This window comes from Notechis scutatus, chromosome 1, assembly GCF_049901735.1.
Source record: "Notechis scutatus isolate UNSWTSFEM ecotype Mainland chromosome 1, rNotScu1.2, whole genome shotgun sequence".
Taxonomy (NCBI): domain Eukaryota; kingdom Metazoa; phylum Chordata; class Lepidosauria; order Squamata; family Elapidae; genus Notechis; species Notechis scutatus.
The window spans coordinates 127,983,011-128,000,287 of NC_142009.1; the positions used below are offsets into that span (position 1 = coordinate 127,983,011).

Genomic DNA, 17,277 nt, shown 5'->3' on the forward strand with positions numbered 1-17,277 from the left:
ATATACGGTAAATAAAAGCAAGCTTCTTCCCTTAAAAAAACCAAAACGAATGAGAATATCTTGCTAGGTAATATCTGTGGGGAAAAGTATGGAATATAATTGACTGCTAACTGAATATGAACCAAAAGCATGATGTTGGTGCAAAAAAAAAAAAGGCAAATGCGGTTTTAGGTTTCAACAATAGAAAAATAACCTTCAATCTGGGGAAGAATTGTCCTTCAGTCAGACCCTTCTCCCCCTTTGTTCTTGGCACTGGATTTTACAAAGCTTGCAGAGAAATTGAAAGAGGTTCAGAGGGAGACAAGAGGGTGCTAGAAATTTAAATTCCATGAAGGAAGATTAAAAGTGATGTGCAGCTATGTTTAGCTTTGAGGAAAAAGTGACTGAATTTGGATATGAATTCTAATACCTCGTAGAAAAAGCTGAAGACCTCTTCCCAGGAAATGGATTGAAATCACAGAAAGTCTGAGGTTATGGGTGAATGAACTTAGGAGACTGGGCAAAGAGACGCTGTCAAAGGAATGATCAGATAAGAGACAGCATAGCCCAGGTGAGGCAAGTGGCTTAAAAGAGACCCTCCCTAGTTCCTCAGGCTGTAAAGGAGGTGGGGGAAGAAACACAGTTTCAAACTTACATGATTTTGTCGAAGTAGCTTAATGATAAACTAGAATGAACGCATCTGGCTGCATTTCCTATCTGGTTTGCCTTGCCAGTCTGATGTCGTTCTTTCAAGTCTGAAGTACCCTTTCCCCCTTCCGCCCTGTCTCCTTTACAGCCTGAGAAAGTACAGAGAGCTTCGTGCTCCACCCATTATCCAGCTGCTGGCTATACTGTCTCTTATCGGATTGTACCCTTGGCAGGCTCTCTTTCCCCAGTCTCTCAAGGACACGCCCGCATACCATTACCAAAAGGCAGGTGTTAGAAAAAAACATCGTAAACATACCATTAGTCTGACAGTGCACCCAGTTACTCAGAGAAGTGGGAGAGCTTTTCGTTGTGTTCAAGCGTAGGCTTTTGTGAGTCACTTGCAAATGACAAATATTTTAGATTTCTGCACTGAGCAGAGGATTAGGATTCCTGACCTGTATTATTCCTTCTAACTATGATTCTGTGTACCTGCCTATAAAGATCAGTTGATTGTAGTATTTTCCTGTACAATAACTAAAACTTACTGTAGCATCAGATTCATTTTAACTATGGCTAGTCTTTTTATATGACTGATGGAAGCAAGACATCTACAAATACAGTTAATGGGACTGTTTTCATACACTATAGCTTAATCATAGATTAACTACAGCTTAAAGGTTAGTATTAACCAACCTGCCTTCAATCGAGGACCTGTATAATGCTTGAGTCAAAAAGAGGGCTGTGAAAATATTTATGGATCCCTCACATCCCAGACATAAACTGTTTTAACTCCTACCCTCAAAACGCCGTTATAGAGAACCGCACACCAGAACAACTAGACACAAGGACAGTTTTTCCCCGAATGCTATCACTCTGCTAAACAAATAATTCCCTCAACACTGTTCAACTATTTACTAATCTGCATTACTATTATTGTTACTATTCATCTTCTCATCCTTCCTTTCACCATCTCCTCCCACTTAATTACATTATTGTAATTTTGTTGCTTGTATCCTTATGATTTTTAATTGACTGTTTACTAGTATAATTTGATCTGATTTGATCGCTTATTATTATGTTTCCTAGTATGATTTGATTGCTTATTTGTACCCTTTATTATTAAGTGTTATACCTATGATTCTTGACAAATGCATTTTTTTTCTTTTTATGAACACTGAGAGCATTTGCACCAAAACAAATTCCTTGCGTGTCCAGTCATACTTGACCAATAAAGAAAATTCTATTCTAAAGTAGAAACAGAAAGCTTGAATTTCCTCTATAGGGCTGTTCTAATATATTTAATAGTACAGCATAAAATATACTCTCTCTACAATATAGAGAATATTACAACTGTACTTATATTGATGCATTGCATCAAATGGTGTCTGACAGTCAGCGATCAATTCAGATTCCAAGTTAGTGTGTCTTTTTTTCCCCTTTCAGTCAGGGCATTTATAGCCAAGGACATCTCAGGTCTTAATATAATCATGTTTAAGGGATCTCATTCCCTGCATGCACACCCAAAAGAGTGATTCTAGTGCAACACTTAAATTTGATTTTACTTATTTTAATATTAAATCAATCAAATATGGTTATCATGATTAATAATAATCCGAACAGATAGGCACCTATCATGTAACGTCACAGACTTAACCATGTTGATAAGAATTAGAGCAGTAACATCTAAAGAGTAGCCCATGGCCAAACAGGCTGCAAATAAATTTAACAAATAAATAAGAGAGTCAAAAAAAAAGTCTGGGTAGTGGACATCTGGGGAATAGAAGAGAAAGAACTGGAGCAAAATCAAAAAATACAAAGACCAGTAAACAGAAATAGAACAACTGTGGCAAAAGAAAGCAAAGGTAGGACCAATAGCCATAGCTACCTTGGGGGCAATCCCAAAACAACTGAAGCACCATTTGAACACCATTGGCATTGACAAACTCACCAATTGCAAAAGGCAGCTTTCCTTGGAGCAGCTTACATCTTGCAACAATCTTTAATAGTATTAAAGAACATCTGCCCATGCCAGCTCCTTTGGAAGGACTCGATAGGTTGATAAAACTACCCACTCCAGTCTAAACATCTGGCTGACTGTAAGACAAACCATAATCATAACAACTCACATCTTCATCTGGATCCTCCAATCTTTCAGCTTCTTGCTCAGGACTGATTCGACCTTCCTTCCAGTTTTCATTGACTGAGCTGAATTTGTAGAGTTTGGATCCCTGGATGTTTTCTTTTCCCTTGAGAGAAGCCCAGTGAGAGCCCTGGGAATTCCAGTTATGGCTCCCGTGTAGCTTAGGAGATTTGGGAAGCCACCTCACACAATCCTGCAAGAAAAGCACTTGTTTAATCTGATACTAGTCTCTATGTATTAAACTGACCTTTCGGTCCCATCATGCCCTACCCCAATCATTTAAGATCTCTCTCTCTCTCCCTCCCCCTCCCTCTTTCCCTCCCTCTCTCTCTCTTTCCTTCCCTCTCTCCCCCTCCCTCTCTCTTCCCCTCCCTCTCTCCCTTCCTCCTTCTCTCCCTCCCTCTCTCCCTCCCTCTCTTTCTCTCCCCACATTTACCCTTTCTCTCCCCACATCTATAGCATTTTTGGAAAGCAAAAATATCTGGAAGGTGACTGTCATCAGCAGTTTTTTTCAGGATCATGGGATCCCCTGGACTATTTTCTCTTTCAACTAATTACAATAAATGTTAATTCTTTTGTTTTTATTCCTCTCTTTTCTTACTTTTGTGCTGTTTTCTTAGGAACAAAGGAAACCGCCTTATAGTAAGTCAGGCCCCTGATCTAGCAGCCCAGCTTTCTTTTTGTTGACAATGGGAGGCAGACATTCCCCAAGGGGGTTTGGGAGAATTTCTTCTACCTTACCTGAAAATAAAAACAGATGCCAAGGATTGGGACCCTGAGTAAAAAGAGGACGCCTGAGAACTGGAAGCCTTGGATCTCTTTAAAAATGGTACTCTGAAGATCGTATACATGCTCAGCAATTTAACACATTGGAGAACTGGAGGCAAAACCACAAGCATGCCAAAATTTACTGGGACTAGATCAGATTCAATATCCTTCAGTAATTGGTCATGATTAAAAGGGCTTTCAGTATTCCTGTCTACAATACTACCATCTAGTGGTTTCTTTTGCACATTGTTTTATGCAGGTATCAACTAAATTATATATAATCATAGATCATTGGCTGTAGCGAGAACAGTAGACCAAGAAAACATTGTTCTTCACCCCAGGGAAATAGATATAATCACAAGTGGACTAAGCGATCACTGACAGCATTCTCAAGTTCGTGTAGACTCTTTGCCCCACACTAACAAAAACCAGCGCTACCAAATGGGATGCTACTGTGGTCTATTGAATAGACCACAGTTGGTAGGGTTTATACACTGTGCTAAGACATTTATAATCACATGTGCCAAACAAAACACAAGCAACTAAGATTATTCTTAGTGCAATGAATGAACTCTTTCATATGAGACATTTTTAATCTCCCCTACTCCCTTCTCACAAACAAATAAACATGTTTATATGTGTATAGAGCTACTAAAGTTGTAAAAATGGTGGAGAAAGACATAGACTAAGCTCAAGAAATAGAAATAAGCCTAACATAATGTATATGTTTGAAGGACATCTTACCTATAAAATAATTAAGCCATTGTTTTCTGAATTAACCTAGTTGCCCTGTTTCAACAATTTACTGAATTATTAGGCTATAAATTATGGCAGTTTGGTTTGTGGTCCTATACATTTTACATTTATTTTCCTTCCATTCAATAATTTCCAATTCTCAAAATTGGTCAGAAAATAAATAAATTTCTGGTGAGGCTTTCTGTTATTTTGGTTTTGCCTAAATTAGAACTTTGAAATTAAAGTTCAGAGATAAGATCACGTAAGTCTATTCTGTTCTGTGGAATGCGCCAGATATAAAATTTAATCAGTGTGTTTGTGAAATAAAATTGTTGCCCCATGTTAAGCATTCCCTAACCTAAATTAAACAAAATTACTCTAATTTTATATGCATATATAATGTCGACATACTTATCATTATAATCTCCTTATATAGAAAAAGGAGAAATGCTGAGAATTTTGGAAAATAGACTCCACAGAATATGGAGGAATTTGATCTTCATTAATGTACCCAAACTTTTTTGAATTGGGAAAATAGTAAAGTTTAATATATTTTAGTTTTATCATAAACAGAAATGTGCAGAGGCACATTGCCATGACATGTGAAAAAAAAAAATCAAGAAGTCCTCAACCATCTCTTTCCCTCAGCCCAAAAAAGTTCTTCTCAACACCAAAGATCTAACCAAACATTACTTTTAATATCCATCAGGCAGCCTGTCTGGACTTTTTTCTTTACCCAGATGTATGTCTGCAGAATTCCTTAGCAAGATTATGAACAAAGCTCTGCAGGGAGAAGAAATGTGATTTCGCCCTCATCACCACACTTCTTTCTGTTAAGCAGTTAGGAAGAATAAGGCAGACATTCCCTCAGTTTCTCAAAATAAAGGAACCTTTTTGAAAGAGCTACCCGAGAAAAGAAAGGAATGATGATGCTACAGCTGCAAATCCAGTGGTGGGATTCAAAAATTTTTACTATTGGTTCTGTGGGCATGGTATGGTGGGCATGGCAGGGGAAAAATCTGTAAAATCTCCAGTCAGAGGTGGTATTTGCTGGTTCTCTGAACTACTTAAAATTTCCACAACCAGCTCTCCAGAACTGGTCAGAACCTGCTGGACCTACCACCTCTGCCTTCATCCTTCCTTCCTTCCTTCTTTCAATCCAGGGCTGGTGAAGTTGTGGTTCTTTTGACAATGCTTTCCACGTCATGTTTTAAACTGCCTGGGACTTTCTCAATTGTAATTCTACAACTACTTATGGACTACAGCAGGGGTCCCCAACCGCCGGTCCGCGGTACAGGTTTTCCCATACATTATTTAATTGTATGTATTATTTTATGCTTTTGTTTTATGTATTTGTTTTAAATACATTGTTTTATGTATGTATTTCCCATACATTACTTACAGACAAAAAGGCCAATGCAATTCTAGGTTGCATTAACAGAGGCATAGAATCAAGATCACACGATGCATTATACCACTTTATAAAGCCTTAGTAAAACCACATTTCTGCATGCTGTATCCAGTTTTGGTCATTATATTATAAAAAGACGTGGAGTAAAGAGTGTAGTAAACAGATCAGATGTTTAGAGGGCTGGAGGCTAAAACATATAAAAAATGGGTGGAGGAACTGGGTTTGTCTAATCTAATGAAAAGAAGGAGTAGAAGTGATATGATAGCAGTAGTCCAGCATTTGAGGGGCTACCACAAAGATGAGGATGTCAACCTATTTTCTAAAGCACCAGAAACAATGAATCGGCATTGGCCAAGCCCAGATGCTAAGGCAGAGCAGTGTCAACTCAGAATGAATTTTAATTTAACAAACCGGCGTGGATGTGTCTGAACCTACTCTGATCTAATTCTTGCCCTCCAGAGAGCTCTAGAAGATGGCAAATGAAGGATGGAAGGCATTAATCATTTGCCATAATGTCTGCTCTATAAACTATGAAAAAATAATAATGGTGGATGCCATTTACTTATGCCTGTTATCAACTTCTTTTACTGCAAACTGGAGTTCTTGGGGGGAAGGGGAGGGATAACTACTTTTGGCCACATCTCTATGTATATTTGGTCTTGCAACAGATTCATTTTGTAGGAATGAGTATTTCATTCTTGATACTTTTTCCTGAATCCCTGGCAATTAGCTCCATTTCATTCAAGATGTATGATCATTGTTTTAACATCCATTCTGCTTTGTAAAAGATTAGGTCTGGAGTGACTTAGGCAGGATTGGATTTTCAGCCTGAATTCATTGAGCCAATATTACATATTACTATCTGATATGAAGAGACACCATCAAACAGCTAGAGAATATTTAGAACAGGCATGTCCAGCCCTTTGGTTTGCCTGGGCTGCACTGAGCGAAGAGGAATATATATATTTGTGTGTGTGTGTGTGTGTGTGCATGTGTAAATAATGTTTAAAAGTTTATGATCCAGTTGGGCCATATTCCCAGCTGTCCAGGGCTGCATGCAGCCTGTGGGCTGCAGGTTAGACACGCCTGATTTAGAGCATGAGTAAACATGTTACAAACAGGAAGACATTTTGCAGCCATCTGGAACTGATTATGTGAGTCCAGTGTCCAGTATTGTTGAGAAGGCAGCAATTCAGCAGTTTTAGTGGATCATGAATGAAACGTGTTATCCTTGGACCCCTTTCAATTGTTTTTCAGGCCTGGATGTGGGACGAAAAAAGTGCATTGGTGATGCTTTCAGATGACCTCTGGCAGAAGCAATATGGGCGTAATGCATCCATCCTTGCTCTACTTGACCTGATGGAGGCCTTCAGTACCACTGACTATAGAAGGCCTTTCTGGAGCCGGAGAGGACAGGACTGTACTCCTTCTTTCATGGTTGCTTCCACTCAACTGTTGATCAGGAGCAAGATTTTATTTATTTAATTTATTTATTTATTTATTTGTTTGTTTGTTTGTTTATTTATTTATTTATTTTTTATTTATTTATTTATGCATGCCACATCCTTGGTCCCTATATTGTGAGGTGCCACTGGAGTCAGTACTGCTTAACAACTACATGAAACGACTGGGTGAGGTTGTCCATAGCCAGGGCATAAGGTTATCAGGAAATGTGCATTATATTGTTTTGTGTTTTTAACTTTGAACACTGCTCAGGGTCATATACCCATGTCTATGTGAAATCCGTGGCAATGTAAATTTACCAAATAAATAATAATACCCTAGTACAGGGGTGTCAACTTGATGTCACTGAGGGCCACATCAGGGTTGTGTTTGAGCTTGGGAGGCAGGGGGTGGAGTGGGCGTGGCCAGGGAGCATGGCCAACTCGACATCACTCATGTCAGGGGCGCCTGTAGTGGCCTGACTGCTCTGCTGGCGAAAATGGCAGCTCGGAAGGGCTGCCCGTGGCCCTAGCGAGCTCCATTTGTGGCTGCGATGGCCTCCTGCAACCCTCTGCCAGTGAAAATGGAGCTCGGGAGCTTGCTTGGTTTTTGCTGGCAGAGGCACCGCGGGCCAGTCGTTCGCTGTTTCCAGGGCAGCCCCGCGGGCCAGATCTGCTGGATCCTGCAGGCTGGATCCAGGCCCTGGGCCTGGATTTTGACACCCCTTCCCTAGTACTTTCTAAAATAATAGTGGGAGCTATAATCTGTATATGTCTGTATCAATCTGTATTGCCCGATTTATGTATTATACTAAGCCAAAGGTAAGCAAAAAACCCCAAAACTTTAGGGATTAGCATTTAATTCTTTTTTTTGGTGGGGGGGTATGGTTTCTAAAGGAGGGGTCCCTAAACTTTCTGCCATCAAGTCTCCCTTTAGTTAGGATAGTTTTATTGTACACATGTCCCTTACAAATCCAAACACCACGATGAATACAAATGAACAATGAAAACAATGCAATGGAACTTTAGGAAAGGTGGGTTTATTGTAACCATGTAACTAAAAGGTTTTTCACAACTTCTCCTGGTCTCTGCACTTCCCCAAGGATGCACCTCAATTTTGGGAAACTCTGATCTAGAGATAGCCCATCCCTCCATGTAAAAAAGAAATGGTGCAGTTTTGTGACTTTTTAAAGAGATTTAAATCCTTCAAGGCATGGTTTCTACCCTGACCAGCTGAATGAATGAAGGATATGAATCTCCTATTTGTGTCATAGTCCATTCACAGATTATTCCATCCTGGAATATTATAATTACCCTAGAATTGAATGTGGTGTTTACCCTGAACTATTGAATGTATAGAATTTAGAGCTGCTGGACAGATTTGTTGAGTTATTGGAAGGGGTGGGCTGCTATCAGTTCTCCCCCGTTCAGGTGAACCAGTAGATAATTTTATCATTTTTAATAGCTAGTTTGGCTATTAAAATCCCTGCCCTGACTGGCCCCGCCCACTCCACCCGCCCCACCCAGGAATCCCCACATGGCCCATTTTGGATGCCAGGTATGTATAGGGCCCGCATTGAGACTTGGGAAGGGCGAAAATGGGCCTCCAGAAGGCTCCAGAAGGCCGGAAACGGCCCATTTCCAGCCTCCAGTGCCTCCGGAGCCCAGGGAGGGCAAAAATGCCCCCCACACCGTGGTACAGGAGGCCAACTAGGCCATGCTCACCATGGCCACACCCACCCAGCAATCGAGCAGAGAACCGGTTGCTAAAATTTTTGAAGCCCACCACTGGCTATTAGTACACTGCCACAAGAAGAGAGGTGTTTACATTTTCTCTTGTTCATTAAGATTGTCAATGTTTTAAACTGCCAGGAATCTCAGAAGCTGCAAAGCAGCTGGAGAAGCCATAATAGGCAGCAATATTATGGTAAGGTGACCAACCGTCCTTCTTTAGGGAGGAAAGTCCTCCTTTTGTAAGTTCTGTCCTCTCTAGAAAAGTGTCCTCCTACATGTCCTCCTTTTTGATATTTGAAGACTAATCTGTAAATCTCCATGTTTGATCGAAGCTGATCCATTGTGTGTGATGTGACGTATTTGTATTTGACATGACGATTCGTCAAGGCCCATTACAGTGCGGTGAGACGCAATTATGAGACGCATGCGCTCCACACTCAGAATTGTTTTGAGTGTGCTGCACGCAAGAGTGCACCATGCACAAGAGTGCGCCATGTGCAAGAGTGCGCCACACACAAGTGGCTTTGTTTTTTTTTTCTTCAATTTATTTGTGTCCTCCTTTTCATTGTAAAAAAGTTGGTCACCTTAATTATGGTGAAGCATAAGGGGAAAAGGCTTGGCTGCCTCTCTTATTCCATCACATTCAATTCCAGGGTAATTAATGAACAAGTGATGTGAATCAAGGATAATAAGCATAGGTGTATCCTATTTAGTACCTCTGAAGTTTAAGAGCTTTTTTCCTTTTACTGACATCACAGCATACTCACCACTCTAAAATATTCATTTTATTGCTTGCTAATTTAAAATAAAGATATGATGACAATCAGGCTCGATTTTTATGAAGCTACTTTTATGTATTTGGAATTAGTACGGATTCAAACAGGATGGACATCTTATGTTCCTGTCTTCAGGTTTCGCAGATAATCAACTCTGCAAATTCAGGATGTCTTAATCTCCTGAATCACAAAAATATGTATGCATGTGTTCATGTGGGGACCAAGGATACAGACATGACTTGTTCATACAAAGCCTTTGAAAAATTGCTTGGAAAAGGATGGGCGATGGCCTGAGACTGCAGCATGGAATTAGGACCGTATGTTCTCAGAGCAATTCTTCCCTAGACAAACACTTGCTCCAACCTAGGTCTATTTTTAAGGAAACAGAGAATATTCAATGTTGAATTCTAAAAAAATTGCTTTTTAACCGCTTGGACTGTTTTAGCCTAAATTTCCAACTTAATCTTTGTTAACTTGATTGATACACAATACTTAAAGATATATAGTATATCACCCTAGATATGTGGTTGAATATTAAACTAGAATCTAGCTAGCACGGGAGCTACATATGAAAATTCTGACATTTGAGAATGAAGCCTAGTTCATAAGCTTCTGAATAAGTAAATAACCCCCCCAAATTAGTAAATAAGCCCCATAAAGCTGTATTTGGGAGTACTAGCATTAAGTAGTTAGTATGAACCAAGTATTTTAGAGAAAGAAAAATGAGCTCCTGTAATGAGCCTGTTGAACAGAAACAGTGGATTATACATATATTTAAGCAACACCTCAAGTAGCAGAGGATTTAATATATGGGGTTAGTGACCATAATTGCAACTGGCAACTCAGTCAATTAAGAAAAGCAGTTGGCAAGTGAAGTAAATTGTGTTTATGATCGAACTTCAGCTTTCCTTTGCTTTACAGACTTGTAAAGGTTGTAAATGCAAGGATTGTTGTATTTTTTAACCACTTTCATAACTGCAAAGGGGCGCTAAAAGAGGAGGCTGCCAAATGAGAACCACCTATAAAATACGTTTATGTAACAAACCGCAAAATTTAATTCTTATCCACAGTCGTGTATTTTGGAGGCTTAATTATAGGATTACTGGTAGTCCTTGATTTACAACAATCTGATTAACAACTGTTTGAAGTTATGATGAGGCTGAAAAAAAAATATTTACAATCCACATGAGCACTGCAACGTCCCCACTGTCATATGATTAAAATCCGGGCATTTGGCAACTGGCATGTACAGTGAGTCCTGACTTACAACAGTTCATTTAGTGACCACTCAAGCAATGGCATTGAAAAAAAGGGACTTACGACCATTTTAAACATGACTGTTGCAGTATCCCCATGGTCACTTGATCAAAATTCAGGTGCTTGACTGCTGGTTCATATTTGTGATAGTTGCAGTGCCCTGGGGTCATGTGATCACCACAAAGTGTCAGAAGGTTCCAAAAGATGATCACTTACAAACATGTTACTAACTGAACAAATGCAGTGATTCACATAACAACTGTGCCAAGGGTCAAAACTCACTTAACTATTGTCTCATTTAGCAACATAAATTTTTGGGCTCAATTTTGGCCTTTAAATCGAGGACTACCTCAATTCCTGGTTGCAGCATCCCAGAGTCACATAATCTCCATTAGTCACCTTCCCAGGAGGCTTCCAACAAGCAGTCAGTGAAAAAAAACACCCTGGGATTTGCTTAATGATTGTGTGATTCACTTAATGACTACATCCATTAGCAATGGAAATTTCATTCCTAATTATGGTCACAAATTGAAGAATATCTGTCTATCCATCCCAAGAAAGAAAAGTTCATATTTAATCACTAATTAACCTTTCGGTGAATCCAATAGCAAACTATGTTACTGATTCTTTAGGGATACAATTGACGTATTTCAAACCTAATGAACATGATTTATACTTCAGGCGCACGTTCCCAGAAGGCAAGTTTTTCATCTCCTTCTTGTAACTCCCAAAGTGCCTTTCCTGAACAATGAAGAATATAATAATATATATATATATATATCTCAGCTCTTCACTTTCAAGGGTTGAGAAACTAACTTTTGATATCAGGTAGTGGTTATAAGCAAACCAAGGGCAACATGTAAATTGGTTTATAGTGAGGTTCTTCTGACCACGATTCCAGCCCAGTTATGTCGTTTTCTTAAACCTTTAAATGATGTCCCAATTTATTTTTATCTGACTTGACCATTTATTTAAATCTGTGCTTTTGAGGATGACCTCACAGGAGTCCATTCAAATGAAGAAACTGGTCACACAACTCAAAAGTTGTGCATTCATGGGTTTTAGTGTCATTAGAATCAGCAAAGTATGAAGAAAAAAACTGCTATATGATTCATATTTATTAACAGGGAAGTTGCAAGTTATTTGGAGGAAGCTCTTAAAACATCAAAAGATGCTCTTCTGCTCAAAGAACATATGGAACACTAAGCATATGCAGATCTGTTTATAGCTGCCTTGGTAAGTATATTTTTAATTCATCTAAATATTTTTAATTCACCTCAACTGGTCCCACAATGTTTTATAGACAGAAACCTCTACAGAAAAAAAATGCATTTTGGTTTCCCTCAGGCAATTTGATGGTATTTCTTTTACAGCGAGGAAATTAAAAAAGAAGAAAGGAAAAACCTGGAGCCATGTTCAGCTATTGGGATTTTTCTGTGTATTTTCCCTAAATTAAAATTACACTCAAGTACTACATTTACATACATACAAACTCACAAACACACACACACACTTTCCAGATATACTTCATATATTGATGAATATTCACCTATTAAATAGGAGTTTGAGAATTAGATCATCTTTTATAATCTTTTGTAAAGCATACTATCTAGAGTTTTAGTGTATTGGGAACTGCAGAGAAGGTTTTCAAAACCCATTCGGTTACTTGTGGATATTTCCATATACAGTATATATTTGCCAATTCAGTAATTCAATAGTAAACCAGTATTTACAACCAAGATATGAACTTAAAATACAATCACAAGCTGAATTGTCAACTTATTCATTCTTTTCCCAAATTATTGGAAAATGAAAAATAACTTTATAGAGAACATTTATTCTATTTAAACCTGAAAATGTCAGCATCTAGCAAATTTAATGTAAGCAATAAATTCCTAGCTTCCCTAGGAACTTGTTGCTTACATTTCAAAACAAATTTCAGCCATGATTATAAATTTTATAACATAGGATTTAGTCAAGAGCTTTGATTTATTGAAACTCAAATGAATCAACATCCAATGTAATAAAAAAATTTCCTAGTAAAATGAGTGTTATTGAGCCATTGTGTTTCTTAAGGTATTTATTAGGTCTTATGTATCTATAAAACCTTCAAATGTATGAGAATATCATGTCTGTATAGCAGATAACATTTGTTTCCACAACATAGGCACTAGTTGCTGTGTATTTTGTTCACTTTTTAAAACTTGTTTACAGATGTTAATAGTTAAAAATGGGCACTGAAATTCTAATGACTGCAATGTTTTGGCAGCCAAAATTATTTTTCATAATTGTCAATGAATCATATCATAAGGAAAGCAGAGTTTGAGGATCTAGCATCATCACAATAGTAGAAAAAAGATGCCTTTAACAACTTTTGTAAAGGAGAATAAATGTTAATTATTTGCAAGATAACACATTGAAAGAGGCACCCTGGTTTTAACTGATCTCACTACATTTTCTTTTAGCTTGATTTAGGCTGCATTAAGGCACATGCAATAGGACAATCATGTACATCTTTGGAATTAATCCAATAGAAATAGCAAAATGTACTTTTTTTAAAATTTTCTTTTAAAAACATAATCTGTTTTTTGTTACGAAACTTCTATACAAAATTATAAAATTTACATCATCTGAGCTGCCCAGGAGGTAAAAGTATAATTTCTCCATAGAACTAGTTATTTTCATGATAAGTCAAACAGCCATATAAATAGTTCAGCCATGAAGGAATTTGAGGAGATTATCTTAGTAGAAAACCGACCACGGTTCTATAATAGTGTATTTCCCTTATCCAAAAACCCAGAAATCAACAGCTTAACATTTATGGGAATGACAACAGTGGAAAGTCACTGACAGACAAATGGGAGACATGACAGCAAAGAACTTTGCTCAGTGCACTTGTGCTCTGTTCAAATGCTTGGAATGAAATCGGGCACTTTTCTTCCGCCAAGAAGCACCTTCCCAAGAAATGACACAAGGACAAGATGAATTGGATCGCCGGTCAAATACATATGAGGAGGGTTGAATGGATGGCATTTCCAGGATGCAACAGTAAATGTTTCGACAGCGGAGAGAAGACACGGGAGCAACAATCTGCAGGATGTGAGGCTCTACACAGAAGTGGTCACTCTGTCATTGGCATTATTGACCTCATTTTTGTTTGAATCCAGTCCTTTAGCAGCATTCAGATCATTCCGTAAATTCTCCACTGTCTTTTTCATGTTCTTTAATTCCCCAGGGTGTGGAGTGGCTCGCCTTAGGAGTGTCCGCTAAAAACAAACAGTGGAGTAAATGATTCCTTGTGTCTGCCTTCTTAAAATTGTATTTCTCTATTCATTAAATGGCTTTTTCCAGTTTTAACAGCTAAAAGGTTTATTAGTTAGGTGTATTGTGAAATAGAAACATAACCAATCATCATTGTCATGCTGTAATAGCCGGGGCAAGAAAGAAGAAGAAATGTGTTACAGAGAAAACATCCAGCAAAGGTGCCTTGGAGTCTGCAAAGGTGTTTGTGAAGCACCTATCTGCAATTCCTTTAAACAGCTGGGAAGGACAGGTGGTGTTTAAGGAGTTGCCAACAGATTCAACATGAATATCAAAGCAAGCTCAGAGGACCTTCGCCATGTCAAATCTGATGGGCTGTACAATCTTACTATACAAAAAGCTGAAGTGCTGCTTTCTCATCTACTAAGTTCATGAACTTCCTGTCATACAAATGCACAAGACTAATTTGTTATCAGTACTGGTTATGAGGATTAATGTTAATTTATTTGTTCTTAGATGAAATGTCTTGACTAGTTGCTATCACTGAGTCCACCATTCCAAGTTTAAGTACTTATAAAGATGACAGTACTGCTACAGCTGTTTTTTTCTAGCATATGGATTTCATATAGTTACCTATACTGTCTTCAAAAGAATATTTGTATCTCACAAGAAGAAATAGAAAACCTCTTTTCTTGAACAACAGATTCTGCCACAAAAAAAGATTGCAAACTGATTTGAAATACAAAAGTTTCAAAAAAAAAAAAGATTTATGCCATAATATGGGAATCTGATGCTCCAGGAAAGTATATGAAGAGATATTCAATTTGATATTCTGATTATTTTGTCTGGGCTCTTTTAACAATAACTTGAGATGTCGGTCTGATTTATCTCCAGAAATTATAGAGGATTATTTAGTTCTATTCATGCTTAATCTGTCAATTATGCAATGATATTTCTTATCTGAAGAAGTGATATGCATATAAATGTTGTGAATATATACTTAAGATGCTATGTACAATATTTCAAGATGCATCTTTTCTTCAGAACTCTATAACATGGACTCTGGGAAATAAACCAGACATGTCCGTACACATAGCTCCAAATTCTCATATGTGAATAGCCAGATCTACAAGCATACAGGAATTATACTATAATATCTTAACTCATAAGCCACAGTAATTATGTAACCAAAAGAAAACAACCTTACATTATTGTAATATCCCCCAGACTTCTGGAATACAAAAGAATTTTCAATGCCCCACAACATTATATAGTAGCAAATATTGTATTTTTATTTTATTTTAGTTTAAAAGAAAATCACCCATTATGGAAGACCTGTTCTACTGTTAATAGTCTTTTTTAATGGCAGTTAAATTTGCCCTGAAATTATGACGTGATTTCAGCAACCACCTGCTATAATTATACAATCAAGAAAAATTGTTGTAAGTTGTATGTTGGTATATACATGAGGTTTAAACAGCTTAGTGTTAATAATATATTGCTAATACATTTAATAAACACTAAACAGTGTTAATCTATATGGTGCTTAAAATTTTGACAAGTTTTAATGAAATTAAATGAATGAATTCTAGCAACACTGATTGACAAGAGGATAGTATTTATATGAAAATGCACATTCTTAATCAGCCTTATTGATTTGAGGAGGGTAAAGACTGAAATCGACAGAAATTAATTTTCTTTTTTTTATTATTTACTGTTTTATCATAAAAAGTAAAATACAAAACAGAAAAACATTTTTGTTGTTGTTTCAGGGGTGAATGTGTGCTGTTTTGTTTTGTTCATTTTTCTGTTTTGTATTTTACTTTTAATTTTTAAAATATTAATTAATCAGGATAAGTATGTGTGGAATAATTTTTGACCTTTAATCAATTATTAAATTAAAACCTTTAACTGAAAATATGGTGAATTTTCAAAACAGGAACATTCCTTTCCTATGCATATTTAAATTTATTTTAGGCTCATACTACACTTTATTTCAGATGCTAGCTTGGTTTATACATTGTGCTAAATTGTTTTCTTAACCATTGGTTGGGTTCCTATGACCATGCTACATATGTTACAATTTATAAACCATAAAGTCTGATTCATACAACAAGCTAAGCCAAAGTTTTAGCTTGGGTTTAGACCTATGGATATCACCCAGTTATAATTTGGAAGCATGATTGGTTGCTGCTTGACATTTGAACTTCCTTCAGAATGATTCTGAATGTGAGTGTGCACTGTGTGTGTTTCAACAGAGGTCTCATAAGAACAGTGACAGATGTTGCCACCAAACTCTCCTTCATTTGAACAGGATGGTAGCTCAGAGGTTCCAGGCATCAGTGCAAATGGTTATGAAATGAAGGAGGGACAATGGAAGGGACAGCAGAGAGCTGGATGAAATAATGGTGGTGATGATAGCCAATAGACCAGTGGAAATTTCCCAGAGATCATTGCCTAAAACACAAAACTTTGCACCTTTCGTAAGAATTCTCATCTCTCTTTTTGCTTTAGAAAAAAGCAAATCCGCCTCCTCGTCAAAGAAGCAAAAAGAAGAGCAAACTAGCACAAAGTCATGTGTTTAAAACAAAATTTAAAAAACAACAACAAATTGGGATCACAAATTGTATGTCATGCAGTCTACTGCTATTCTGAACATTATTTCAAGACTATTATCAGCCTACTATTCCAGCACCCATAATTTTGCATTTGCTTCCTAAGAAAACTCACCATCTCATTGTCTTCTTCATCTTTTTCATCATCTAAAAAGCGAATTGCACTGACTCTGTTTACTGCCCGTTCATTCCACGTTTCATCTGACATTTCATTTACCAAGTTCTCCAACGCACCGCACCGGGGAAGGTTATCTGTTATGACAGCAGACAAGTAGAGACAGCAGATGTGTATGTCACAGATGTTAATGTCACGGTATATTCAAGCATGGATGCCACATTTCTATTGAAAACCATTTGAAAATAACATTCAACATTCACTTGAGATGCCATGTCTATTAGATTATTTTTCATTGATTAAACCTCTCTGTGTTTAGTAACCTTTCGTTCCATGAAACTTATTTATAGTGAAATAAAAGAACCTCTTCTTTACCTGTTGATGTCTTCGATGTTA

General features: G+C 37.5%; 1 protein-coding gene across 2 annotated transcripts in view; it reads right to left on the reverse strand.

Moving 5' to 3' along the window:
- LRRC1 (leucine rich repeat containing 1) overlaps positions 1 to 17,277 on the reverse strand; it is a 126,079-nt gene that overhangs the window by 21,228 nt on the left and 87,574 nt on the right. Inside the window, exons 13-14 of one of the 2 annotated variants that reach the window (XM_087945697.1) lie at positions 16,882 to 17,018; positions 2,754 to 2,960 (exon numbers count right to left, since the gene is read on the reverse strand). In XM_087945697.1, the coding sequence (XP_087801823.1) occupies positions 2,754 to 2,960; positions 16,882 to 17,018 (344 nt within the window). Of the gene's footprint in view, positions 1 to 2,753; positions 2,961 to 12,952; positions 14,157 to 16,881; positions 17,019 to 17,277 lie in introns of those variants that run through there. The other variant, XM_026665249.2, reaches the window with a different exon arrangement.